The following is a 14404-nucleotide window of genomic DNA, read 5'->3' on the forward strand; positions in this document are numbered from 1 at the left end:
ATATATATATATATTATATATATATATATATATATTATATATATATATATATTATATATATATATATAATATAACAATTTCTACGTCACTAAGGAGCGTGGAGCTCCTGTTCGTTCGCACTTGCTTAATGTCAATATTGGCTTATTTAATAAGTGCATATGTGACATACTAATTGATTGTGAATATTTTAGTTTACCTTGAAAAGCTTCATAGAAAACACCGACCTCACCTAACCTTCTTAGTATGTTAAGATAAGCATCTTATTGTTGTTTATTTACAATTATTACTTAACCTATCATATTTCCACCCCCCCCCCCACCTCCATCGTTCCCCATCCCCCACCTCTTTCTCTAGCCTCCTCTTGCCTCTGATCTTGATTTGGTTCAGATAATATGTCACGGAATTTGCCAATCCGTTAACAATGTGATGTATCAGTCAAAATTAAACCTCCATAATATTGTCGTTGTCCATGCACAGGAACCGGTAGGTCAGGTGGTTGCTTGGGGTCGTATGTGTTATTCTCGATATGCAAAACACTTGCGAATTTTTTACGCAGGGGTAAAACACTTGCTTATTTTTTACGCAGGGGTAAAACACATGCTTATTTTTTTTACGCGTTGACAAAACAAGAGGAAAACACTGCGCTCCTCCAAGTATGGTATAGCTATTGCTCTTCCGTATTTTGGAAATTTCTCATCCGAACATCTACTTAGTTTACCCGCTCTGTCAACTGCGCCTCACTTTCTACGCTATGACCCCACAACGTACAACATAAGGCTGAACTGTGCAAGACACCACCTCGCAATTATTTACGTCATCAGTGTGTTGGTGGGTTGTAAGTTAGGCTTGGTTCGTGGCGTTTAAGTAATCCGTATTTTGGTTGGTTGCCCCAAATCGCAACGCGCTGGTGTAGGACGTGTTTGGTGATTGTGGTCTTGGTCAACATCACCGGAAGTTGATGATCTTGATCCTACGCCCACGAGAAGTGACCGGTCAATACTCACGACCAAGAGGGAGGAGGGAATACAACAGCGGTAGGAGTTAGTGTACCGTGTTAGTGTCCCGTGTTAGTGTATCGTGCTAGTGTACCGTGTTAGTGTACCGTGTTAGTGTACCGTGTTAGTGTACCGTGCTAGTGTACCGTGCTAGTGTACCGTGTTAGTGTACCGTGTTAGTGTACCGTGTTAGTGTCCTGTGATAGTGTACCGTGTTAGTGTACCGTGTTAGTGTACCGTGTTAGTGTACCGTGTTAGTGTACCGTGTTAGTGTACCGTGTTAGTGTCCTGTGATAGTGTACCGTGCTAGTGTACCGTGTTAGTGTCCCGTGCTAGTGTACCGTGCTAGTGTACCGTGCTAGTGTACCGTGTTAGTGTACCGTGTTAGTGTACCGTGTTAGTGTCCTGTGATAGTGTACCGTGCTAGTGTACCGTGTTAGTGTACCGTGTTAGTGTACCGTGTTAGTGTCCTGTGATAGTGTACCGTGCTAGTGTACCGTGTTAGTGTCCCGTGCTAGTGTACCGTGCTAGTGTACCGTGCTAGTGTACCGTGTTAGTGTACCGTGTTAGTGTCCTGTGATAGTGTACCGTGTTAGTGTACCGTCTTAGTGTACCGTGTTAGTGTACCGTGTTAGAGTACCGTGTTAGTGTACCGTGTTAGTGTACCGTGCTAGTGTACCGTGCTAGTGTACCGTGCTAGTGTACCGTGCTAGTGTACCTTCCTAGTGTACCGTGTTAGTGTCCCGTGCTAGTGTACCGTGCTAGTGTACCGTGCTAGTGTACCGTGTTAGTGTACCGTGTTAGTGTCCTGTGATAGTGTACCGTGTTAGTGTACCGTCTTAGTGTACCGTGTTAGTGTACCGTGTTAGAGTACCGTGCTAGTGTACCGTGCTAGTGTACCGTGCTAGTGTACCGTCCTAGTGTACCGTGTTAGTGTCCCGTGCTAGTGTTCATCGCCAGAACGTCCGTGTTTACGTTCAGACAACTTTTTCTATCTCATCAAATTTTCACACTAAACCCGAATTTACTGCTGCGTGTTCCGCTAAGCTGACACTCTCTCCTGTCTCCCCTCTATTGGGTGTTCCGCTAAGCTGACAGTCTCTCCTGTCTCCCCTCTATTGGATGTTCGTTAAGCTGACTCTCCTGTCTCCCCTCTATTGGGTGTTCCGCTGACACACTATCCTGTCACTCCTCTATTGCGCGTTCCACTTCTCTACCTCTATCTTCAATTTAGCGTACACAGGTACTAAAATGTAGATACTTACACAGCCAGATATTCATGTACTTATGGTTATACATCTACCGACAACACACACAGCTATACATGCATACATACACACATGTATACGCATCGACACAAGGACGCATATACATGAATCCAATTATCTAAATTATTTAACACGCATGGTTGTAATTAAGTTATAATTTAAAGGTTTAACTTCGTGTAAACCACAACTAATTGGCGAGCGTGTGTGTGTGTTTACTATTTGTGACTGCCGAATGGTGCTGTTAGCTCTTGGGCCCGGCTTTTCTGGCCGTTAGTTGTCTGATGTGTTCACTCCCGTCCGATTTTTCTTCTCATATCTGCTACATTGTATACACACACACTCACACACACACACACACACAAACACTCACACGCTCACACACACACACACTCACACTCACACACACACACACAAACACTCACACGCTCACACACACACACACACACACACACACACACACACACACACACACACACACACACACACACACACACACACACACACACACACACACCAGGACCAGACAAAGTATCACCGTGGATACTAAAAGAGGCAGCCCAGGCTGGCAGCGTGCCTCTGGCAATGATCTTTAATGAGTCATTTATGTCAGGAGAATTGCCAAGTTGCTGGAAGGAGGAGAATGTACCGATTTTCAAGAAAGGTGATAGGGAGGAGGGACTTAACTACAGACCCGTATCACTGACAAGCATCCCCTGCAAAATACTTGAAAGAATAATTAGGCTAAGACTTGTTGAGCACCTGGAGAGCATTGGGTTTGTAAACAAGCACCAACATGGGTTCTGGACAGAGAAATCATGCCTAACAAACCTTTTAGAATTCTATGACAAAGTAACAAGGATAAGGCAGGACAGAGAAGGCTGGGCAGACTGCATATTTCTTGACTGCCAAAAGGCCTTTGATACAGTTCCGCACATGAGACTGCTAAACAAATTTGAGAGGCAGGCAGGAGTAAGTGGAAAGGCCCTAGCACGGGTGAGGAACTACCTAACAGGAAGGAGCCAGAGAGTAATGGTAAGGGGGCGAGAAGTCGGACTGGCGAACAGTAACGAGTGGAGTACCTCGAGGATCGGTGCTGGGACCACTCCTCTTTCTAATTTACGTAAATGATATGTTTACAGGAGTGGAATCATACATGTCAATGTTTGCGGATGACGCAAAATTAATGAGAAGAGTTGTGATAGACGAGGATTGTAGGAGCCTCCAAGAGGACTTAAACAGGCTGCAGAGATGGTCAGGGAAATGGCTACTGGAGTTCAACACCATTAAATGTAAAGTTATAGAAATGGGATCAGGTGATAGACGACCTGATACAATAGTATCAGGTCGGACAGTACACAATGAAAGGGAACAGCCTACCTGTAACGATTCGAGAAAGAGACCTGGGAGTGGATGTGACACCTAATCTAACTCCTGAGGCACATATAAATAGGATAACGACAGCAGCGTACTCTACACTGGCGAAAATTAGAACTTCATTCAGAAACCTAAGTGAGGAGGCTTTCAGGGCGCTTTACACTGCCTGCGTGAAACCAATCTTAGAGTATGTCGCGCCGTCGTGGAGCCCCCATCTGAAAAAACACATAAGGAAACTGGAGAAGGTTCAGAGGTTTGCGACGAGGCTTGTCCCAGAGTTACGAGGGATGGGATATGAAGAGCGTCTGAGGGAACTGAACCTTGCGACACTAGAGAAAAGAAGGGAGAGAGGAGATATGATAGGAACATATAAAATACTCAGGGGAATTGACAAAGTGGAAATAGATGAAATGTTCACACGTAATAATAACAGAACGAGGGGACATGGGTGGAAACTGGAAACTCAGATGAGTCACAGAGATGTTAGGAAGTTTTCTTTTAGCGTGAGAGTAGTGGAAAAATGGAATGCAATTGGGGAACAGGTTGTGGAAGCAAACTCTATTCATACTTTTAAAATTAGGTATGATAGGGAAATGGGACAGGAGTCATTGCTGTAAACAACCGATGGCTGGAAAGGCGGGATCCAAGAGCCAATGATACGGGCTGCTTCCTGTGTGTATTCACCTATTTGTAGTCACGTATGTACTTGCGTGGATTGAGCTCTGGCTCTTTGGTCCCGCCTCTCTGCACTCAATCAACTGATGTACAGATTCCTGAGCCTACTGGACTCTATCATATCTGGATTTGAAACTGTGTATGGAGTCAGCCTCCACCACATCACTTTCTCTCTCTCTCTCTCTCTCTCTCTCTCTCTCTCTCTCTCTCTCTCTCTCTCTCTCTCTCTCTCTCTCTCTCTCTCTCTCTCTCTCTCTCTCTCTCCATCTCCCTCTCGATATCGTAAATATAATTCATGGCTTCTCTTTACTATGAAATGGTTCTCATATATGACTGCCTGTATCACCTTCTCCAACTCTACCTCGCTTTACCTTTATAAATTATATATGTTTATATAATTATATATATATATATATATATATATATATATATATATATATATATATATATATATATATATGTCGTACCTAGTAGCCAGAACGCACTTCTCGGCCTACTTTGCAAGGCCCGATTTGCCTAATAGGCCGAGTGCGTTTCTTCATTTTCAATAAATTGTTTCCATTTAGTTTATTTGAATTATTATTATTTTATATTAAGACCATAATTTATTGACTTGTGTTAGTTAAGGTTAGGTTAAGATAGGTTAGGTTAGGTAAGGTTGGTTAGGTTAGGTTAGGTAAGGTTGGTTAGGTTCGGTCATATATCTAGGTGAGTTTTAACTCAAATTTAAACAAATTATCTTAAACATAATGAAATAGACAGATTTATCATTTGATAAGAAAAAAATTGGAAAAATATATAAATTCAGGAAAACTTGGACTATTAGGCAAATCGGCCATTGCATAGTAAGCCGAGTACGACGTTCTGGCTACTAGGTGCAACATATATATATATATATATATATATATATATATATATATATATATATATATATATATATATATATATATATACTGAAACGCTTTGCGTAATGGTGGCTTCAGGCATTGTATGTACTAGCTCTATCTATAAAGCCAACAAACTTTGTAAAATCTCTTTATGTATGTACCTTACCTAAATAAAAATTATTATTATTATTATTATTATATATATATAAAGGGGTGGATAGGGGAGGGGGGAATGGTGGAGGTGGACGATGGGACAGAGGAGTGGGGAATGGTTGGGAGGACGAGGGGACTGGGAAAGGTTGGTGTGCCTCAGCAACGCACATGTATTGCTGAGGCAATGCCTAATGCAATTTGCCTAATAAGCCAAGTTTTCCGGAATTTTTATATTTTTAAATTTTTTATCTCATAAAATGATAAAGCTGTCCATTTCATTATGTATGAGTTTTTTTTTTTTTAACTTCAGGTAAAACTAACGTATGTTTATGACCGAACTTAACCTACCCAACCTACCCTAACCTATCTTAACCGAACCTAAAATAACATAATTAAATAAATAATTTATGTTCTTAATATAACAATATTAATATAAATAAACCAATTGGAAAACATTTTTTGAAAATATAAAAAATCACTCTGCCTATTAGGCAAATCGGGCCTTGCATATTACGCCGAGAAGTCTATTCTGGCTACTAGGAATGTGTGACAATGTCAGACCACGGAGGACGAATTGAAACTGGAATTTCCTTAAGTACTTTCGTATATTAATACATCAGTAGGAATGCATTTCTTCAAACTAACACTAACCTCCATTCCTTGTGAAGATGTATTAAAATACGAAAGTACTTAAGGAAATTTCTGGTTCAATTCTTCCTCCGTGGTGTGACACTGTTACATTTTTAATCACGTGTTAATTTTCGTGTTTTACACACACACACACACACACACACACACACACACACACACACACACACACACACACACACACACACACACACACACACACACACACACATTCACCACATTCAAGATTCTGAAGGGAATTGATAGGGTAGATAAAGACAGGCTATTTAACACAAGGGGCACACGCACAAGGGGACACAGGTGGAAACTGAGTGCCCAAATGAGCCACAGAGATATTGGAAAGAACTTTTATAGTGTCAGAGTGGTTGACAAATGGAATGCATTAGGAAGTGATGTGGTGGAGGCTGACTCCATACAGTTTCAAGTGTAGATATGATAGAGCCCAATAGGCTCAGGAATCTGTACACCTGTTGATTGACGGTTGAGAGGCGGGACCAAAGAGCCAGAGCTCAACCCCCGCAAACACAACTAGGTGAGTACACACACTAGCTGCACCCAGCCACGCACTGCTGTGGCTCAGCCACAGCAACTTTCCCCTGTCTCCCAGTCCTCCCGACCATTCCCTCCTCCCTTTGTCCTCCCAGCCATTCCTCACTCCCCCTGTCCCCTCGTCATTCCAACTATTCCCCACTCCCTCCTCCCCTCGTCCTCCCCACCAACCCCCACTCCACCGTCCCCTCGTCCTCCTAACCATTCCCCATTCCACCGTTCCCTCGTCCTCTCCGCCATCTCCCACTCCCCCATCCCCTCGTCCTTCCTACCATTCTCCCCTTCCCAGTCCCCTCGTCCTCCCCACCATCCCCCACTCGCCCTGTCCCCATTTCCTCCCCACCATTCTCCATTCCCTTGTCCCCTCATCCCCACATCCCCACCATCCCCATCTCCCACATCCCATAGTCGTCCCCAATATTACCCCCTCCCCTGTCTCATCGTCCCCCCCAGCATTCCCCACTCCCTCGTCTGATGCATTCCTAAATGCTCTAATGTTCCCATCTAAAAACTAGGAACATCAAATGACCTGATGTTAACATCCTTGAAATATAAGGAAAACAGTTAAAAACACGAAATGAAATGAACAATGAAAAAAAATGAACTATACCCACGAAATGAGCGGTATGATAAACAATTCACCCTCAAATCAAACGCAATGTCACACAAAATAATGAAATCAAAATGAAAATAAATCGAAATTTATGAAAATTGAACTTGCCAATGAAATCGGAAACTTTGAAATGGAATCGTAACATATTTAGTATAGCGAGTGCTGCTCTTACGTGCAACAGATGGCTCTGTTTCTTAAAAAAAAGAATGTTTTTTCCTATCACAGGTGTGGCATTTATATGTATACTCACGAAATGAACGGTATTGTAAACAACACAGCTCAATTCCAATGCAATGTCACTCAAAATATTTAAATAAAAATGAATATAATTGGAAATCTTTGAAATTTCAACTTATCAATGAAATTGGAAACATTGAAATGGAATTGTAACATATTTAGTATCGCGTGTGTTGCTATTACATGCAACAGATGGTGCTGTTTAAAAAAAAAATGTTTTTAGCAGTCATAGGTGTGGCATCTATATAGTAGGTAGATAAAAACCCGCGCATATATGAATTAGGCCAAATATAGTACATATATGTGCTATACTAGGCCTAGGAATATTTAAGTTTACCCTTTTAGCTTCTTTTTTTCGCACTCGATAACGTAAATAGTACCAAATGCTACAATCTAATTGCTGAGGACGTCAGTGTTGCTACCATGGTGCACATAGCTACAAAAAGTACTATGACGATGGGTTGCACGCCGACACTCATGCAAGCAAAAATAATATTTTTCTCGTATAATTAGCCTCTTGTATTTCTAACGAGTATGTTGTATGTTTAAAATGTTTTGTAGTGTTATTAGATTTTTAGCTTGATAATGTTCGGTTATATTAGAATGTTGCATGTTTAGAAAGTTATATATTTAGAATGTTGTATATTTAGAATGCATTTAGCGTGTTCAATGAATATATTCAGTGATTCCAGCGATGCTACAGAGGATATCTTCGTTTTCATGTCCTCTGAAGAAGTCTTCTCTTTGTGGTATTCCGGGTATACTTTTCTATACTTATACACGCTTCGTGAATAATACAATTATACATGTGCTAATGCCAGTGCATCTCTCGTCCCCCCACTCCAGGGGAAGCTGGCCAATCAACGTTGATGTAACAGTGAAGCATAGTTGCATATTTTGACCGTGCGTTATTAGACGTTCCTGGAGCGTGCGTTACATAGACGTTCCTGGAGCGTGCGTTACATAGACGTTCCTGGAGCGTGCGTTACATAGACGTTCCTGGAGCGTGCGTTACATAGACGTTCCTGGAGCGTGCGTTACATAGACGTTCCTGGAGCGTGCGTTACATAGACGTTCCTGGAGCGTGCGTTACATAGACGTTCCTGGAGCGTGCGTTACATAGACGTTCCTGGAGCGTGCGTTACATAGACGTTCCTGGAGCGTGCGTTACATAGACGTTCCTGGAGCGTGCGTTACATAGACGTTCCTGGAGCGTGCGTTACATAGACGTTCCTGGAGCGTGCGTTACATAGACGTTCCTGGAGCGTGCGTTACATAGACGTTCCTGGAGCGTGCGTTACATAGACGTTCCTGGAGCGTGCGTTACATAGACGTTCCTGGAGCGTGCGTTACATAGACGTTCCTGGAGCGTGCGTTACATAGACGTTCCTGGAGCGTGCGTTACATAGACGTTCCTGGAGCGTGCGTTACATAGACGTTCCTGGAGCGTGCGTTACATAGACGTTCCTGGAGCGTGCGTTACATAGACGTTCCTGGAGCGTGCGTTACTTAGGCGTACCTGGAGCGTGCGTTACATAGACGTTCCTGGAGCGTGCGTTACATACACGTTCCTGGAGCGTGCGTTACATAGACGTTCCTGGAGCGTGCGTTACATACACGTTCCTGGAGCGTGCGTTACATAGACGTTCCTGGAGCGTGCGTTACTTAGACGTTCCTGGAGCGTGCGTTACATAGACGTTCCTGGAGCGTGCGTTACTTAGACGTTCCTGGAGCGTGCGTTACAAAGACGTTCCTGGAGCGTGCGTTACATAGACGTTCCTGGAGCGTGCGTTACATAGACGTTCCTGGAGCGTGCGTTACATAGACGTTCCTTGAGCGTGCGTTACATAGACGGTCCTGGAGCGTGCGTTACTTAGACGTTCCTGGAGCGTGCGTTGCATAGACGTTCCTGGAGCGTGCGTTACTTAGACGTTCCTGGAGCGTGCGTTACATAGTCGTTCCTGGAGCGTGCGTTGCATAGACGTTCCTGGAGCGTGCGTTACATAGTCGTTCCTGGAGCGTGCGTTGCATAGACGTTCCTGGAGCGTGCGTTACTTAGACGTTGATGGAGTTTGCGTTACATAGACGTTCCTGGAGCGTGGTATATTTGTTGATGACGTTAACCTGCGTTAATTAAACGATATTCAAGGGTGTTTTGCCCCTCCAATCTGCCTCTACAATTGGGCTCGAGCCTTCCACATACTACGGCACCATATTTCCCAAGCAGTTCTTGGTCCAGATCTCGCTATTCTGTGTATGGACATACTTTGTAGGACTGGATCATGTCGCATCTGAATGAAAAAAAATATTGCTGGTAAGACATGGTACTCGGCTCGACGTTGAAGCTCTCATCTTGACATCATAACTCTCTTGGCACTAATACCAGGACTAAAGGAAGTTTTAGAACCTATGAAACACATTAAAATTCACCAAGACTGAAATCATCAATCAATTAATTTATACCAAACTTGCACTAACAAGAACAAGAACTTAAACTTCCCAAACACATTAGAGCAAAGAAAACATTAAAACTCAACAAATACACATAAAAATTTTAATAAACAAAAATCAAACTCACCAAATAGATGCAAAAATTCTCTCTCTAAAATAAAATAAAGAACAATAAAACCCAAGATTACATAGAAACCCCCCGCATAATACACATTAAAACCCTCCAACCATGCAGTGAAACCCACTGAGCACACAATAAAATCCCTCCAAAGCCGGCTTTAAGACCCAGTTGTCCGAGAAGTGGGCGAGGTCTTTACTGGTGTACTCAGAGGTCCACCAAAGCCACTGGTCGACAGGTGTATTTGTCTTACCAACCAGTAATTGAACACCTTAACCCCAAGCTGGGAATGGGGTGGGAAGAGGGGGCCCCTGAAGGGCGGTTCAGGGTCCCTCTGAACTGAACACACATTCTGGGAGTTGGTATGAGGGAATTATTTGAATTTTCAGGAGGCCTTAATATTCAGGGCTGCTGGAAGGGACAGTATAAGAGCACAGGAGTAAAGGTCACTGCACAAGGTCTTCTGACCCACGATAGGCTCCACTGACCAATGAATCTTACATTCTATCCATGTATCATCTTAGAAATTTGAGTGAGACTTGACCTTTAGCGTCTGACCGTCTAGTTTGTCCAGGCAGACATGTGTATGTCTGCCTGGGGCAAACTAGGCAGAGGACAAACTACCATCGCCTGAGGCAATACAGCAGACCCATGTCTACTACTACCCCGGTAATATACTCCATAAATCAGCAGTCCTGTTTTCAAACCAGTATTTACCCCAGGTCTTTCCTAAATTTAAACGTGCCTAATTTTATTGCATTGATTAATTTTTTGATTGTTATTGAGTTGGTATATTTAATAACACATCAATATCCTTTTTGCTATACTCATTAATTCATTATTGAAAATCAATTTGATTAAATGAGTGTACTGATATACATTGATCATAAAGGATAAGATTATCTGCTTGATATCACAGGTCAGTGGAACTAAGTTCAGGTGGCCATAATCAATATAAATTAGTTTCTGTCTGTGTCTGTCTGTCTCCGAGACTATAGGCCAGATACCTGGGACTAGCCTCACTAAACTTTGTTCCTTCATTATTGCCTCACACTTGGACCGGTCAGGTTAGGCACAAGAGCAACGAGCGCCATTTGACATAGTGCTCAAAGGAACACTAAGACGATTTCTTAAATATTCGGATTATTGCTTTTCTTTTATATTTGTTTGTTTATAATTTAGATAAATGTGCACTCATGTCGGCCAAATTGTTCACAAAAAAATCCAGCTATCATACTTTACCTGTAATTAGCTGAAGTATGCAAGTGGCCTAGCATCTCAACCATACCTCCTGCAAACTCTCCAGCCAATGCCTCACGTCTGGTCGGTGTTCAGTACGAACCACACACAAACACACGCACGTGAGCAAAGAGAGAGAGAGAGAGATCATTTCTCTCTCTTAACATAACGGGAGTTGTGATATGTACTACCTCTAACATATACTGAGGCAACCTTCAACATGTAATGCCAAAACCGAGCATATATCTGTGTGTCTTACAAGTTTTCTCTCCCACGAACATCATCTACAAGTAACACCACCTCCCTGTGCTGGCTCCCATACCCACGACCTGCAGGGCTTTAGTGTCCTCTCTTAACTACACAGCTTTGGCCGTAAACACACTATTAAACAAAATATGACGATACGTCGATTGACTTTCTAACCCATTGGATACCTATGACTTATAATATTCATAAAAATCTGGTTACTAAACATATCTCTCTTCAGTACTACAACTCTCATGGTAGTTCTCTCTGTCTCTCTCTCTCTCTCTCTCTCTCTCTCTCTCTCTCTCTTCAGTACTACAACTCTCATGGTAGTTCTCTCTGTCTCTCTCTCTCTCTCTCTCTCTCTCTCTCTCTCTCTTCAGTACTACAACTCTCATGGTAGTTCTCTCTCTCTCTCTCTCTCTCTCTCTCTCTCTCTCTCTCTCTCTCTCTCTCTCTTCAGTACTTCATCTCACATGTTAGTTCTACTATCTCTCTCTTTCTTCAGTACTACTACTCACATGGTAGTTCTCTCTCTCTCTCTCTCTCCAGTACTACTACTGACAATGTAGTTCTCGTCTCTCAGTTTCTTGATGCTTCCTAAGCTTTTCACGAAGGTCAACACACCAAACGTTTATGAGAGTTTATTAGAAAAGTTGTTCTGTCATTGTTAGATATTTGTGTATTTCCTATTAGGAAATTAGATGTGAAATGGAGTAATCTCCTGTCTGAAAATTTCAAAATTTCTAAAATCTCAAAATTTAAAAAAAAGAAATGGGATCAAACTAGTTGTTCTTAGCAAACATAATTGGACTCTTGATCCAATGTTGAAAGAGGAGCCAGTTGAACTGGTTCCTCTTTACATCCTGTCAAAAACGCAGAAATCAGCCCAATGTTTTCTGTTAGGCCGATCAAGTTATATTTGAACTGGTCAAAGAGGCTATGGATTTCGTTTTTATAGAAATATGTGAAAGATATTGTGCTGGATATAATCTCACGCTCAATCCTACAAAAGATACTGTGGCTGTTTTTAACTCGCTGGACTCGTGTTATGGATATGCCAATCTAGAATTACTCTTCAGAGAGGCTCCAGTAAAGTATTCTGAAAAGCATTTGGGTTATATCCTCAAAGGGATCCCTCTTGTCATTTGTTTAAGCAATTAGTGATCTGGTCAGAACAAATGTTATTAGTGAATTTGAGCATGTCCCTTCTGTTGGGTGTCTCTTCTCTTGGGTGTCTCTTCTCTTGGGTGTCCCTTCTGTTGGGTGTCTCTTCTCTTGGGTGTCCCTTCTGTTGGGTGTCTCTTCTCTTGGGTGTCTCTTCTCTTGGGTGTCCCTTCTGTTGGGTGTCTCTTCTCTTGGGTGTCTCTTCTCTTGGGGGTCCATTCTCCTGGGTGTCCCTTCTCTTGGGTGTCCCTTCTCTTGGGTGTCCCTTCTCTTGGGTGTCCCTTCTCTTGGGTGTCCCTTCTCTTAGGTGTCCCTTCTCTTGGGTGTCCCTTCTCTTGGGTGTCCATTCTCTTGGGTGTCCCTTCTCTTGGGTGTCCCTTCTCTTGGGGGTCCCTTCTCTTGGGTGTCCCTTCTCTTGGGTGTCCATTCTCTTGGGTGTCCATTCTCTTGGGTGTCCATTCTCTTGGGTGTCCATTCTCTTGGGTGTCCATTCTCTTGGGTGTCCATTCTCTTGGGTGTCCATTCTCTTGGGTGTCCATTCTCTTGGGTGTCCATTCTCTTGGGTGTCCATTCTCTTGGGTGTCCATTCTCTTGGGTGTCCATTCTCCTGGGTGTCCCTTCTCTTGGGTGTCCCTTCTCTTGGGTGTCCCTTCTCTTGGGTGTCCATTCTCTTGGGTGTCCTTTCTCTTGGGTGTCCTTTCTCTTGGGTGTCCTTTCTCCTGGGTGTCCTTTCTCTGGGGTGTCCCTTCTCTGGGGTGTCCCTTCTCTGGGGTGTCCATACTCTTGGGTGTCCATACTCTTGGGTGTCCATACTCTTGGGTGTCCCTTCTCTTGGGTGTCCCTTCTCTGGGGTGTCCCTTCTCTGGGGTGTCCCTTCTCTGGGGTGTCCCTTCTCTGGGGTGTCCCTTCTCTGGGGTGTCCATACTCTTGGGTGTCCATACTCTTGGGTGTCCATACTCTTGGGTGTCCATACTCTTGGGTGTCCATACTCTTGGGTGTCCCTTCTCTGGGGTGTCCCTTCTCTGGGGTGTCCCTTCTCTGGGGTGTCCCTTCTCTGGGGTGTCCCTTCTCTGGGGTGTCCCTTCTCTGGGGTGTCCCTTCTCATGGGTGTCCCTTCTCATGGGTGTCCATATTCTTGGGTGTCGACATATAAGGAAGGTGATGTATGTCGTTCCCATTATGTCTAAATGTAAGTTATATTAACAATGTTGTCCGCCTGTTTAGTCCAGCCAGTATTATAATGCTTTTTAAAAGCTACGAATAAAGTTTCAGATTCAGATATTGTCTGTATACTGTGACATGTAATTTATGTACAGTATTTTTATGAAATCCTATTTTTCTACTAATTATACTAATGATTATACAAATTTTACTATATTAGTAAAAATACTGCAATCATTTTTGTTTTCCAACTTTAGATGAACAAACCTTTATGAATAAGTCTTTGGTTTGATTTGATTCGATTTGATTGCCAGTGTTCGTGATCTTACATACGGGTTATCTTGAGATGATTTCGGGGCTTTTGTGTCCCTGCGGCCCGGTCCTCGACCAGGCCTCCACCCCTAGGAAGCAGCCCGTGACAGCTGACTAACACCCTGGTACCTATTTTACTGCTAGGTAACAGGGGCATAGGGTGAAAGAAACTCTGCCCATTGTTTCTCGCCGGCGCCTGGGATCGAACCCAGGGCCACAGGATCACAAGTCCAGCGTGCTGTCCACTCGGCTGACCGGCTCCCCAGGGTGCCTGAACACTCATCGTGTTGATGTGGGTGGTGGACTGAACT

The 14404-nt window shown here is 43.2% G+C and overlaps 2 protein-coding genes across 4 annotated transcripts in view; both read right to left on the reverse strand.

Moving 5' to 3' along the window:
* The window catches only part of LOC123752455 (uncharacterized), a 524100-nt gene that overhangs the window by 359705 nt on the left and 149991 nt on the right, over positions 1–14404 (reverse strand). The window lies entirely within an intron of this gene.
* On the reverse strand, positions 12641–13798 carry LOC123750147 (proteoglycan 4-like). The gene has a single exon (XM_045732270.1). It carries the CDS (start codon positions 13796–13798, stop codon positions 12641–12643), a length of 1158 nt encoding a protein of 385 aa, XP_045588226.1.

Source organism: Procambarus clarkii, chromosome 48 (assembly GCF_040958095.1).
Source record: "Procambarus clarkii isolate CNS0578487 chromosome 48, FALCON_Pclarkii_2.0, whole genome shotgun sequence".
Classification (NCBI taxonomy): Eukaryota; Metazoa; Arthropoda; class Malacostraca; order Decapoda; family Cambaridae; genus Procambarus; species Procambarus clarkii.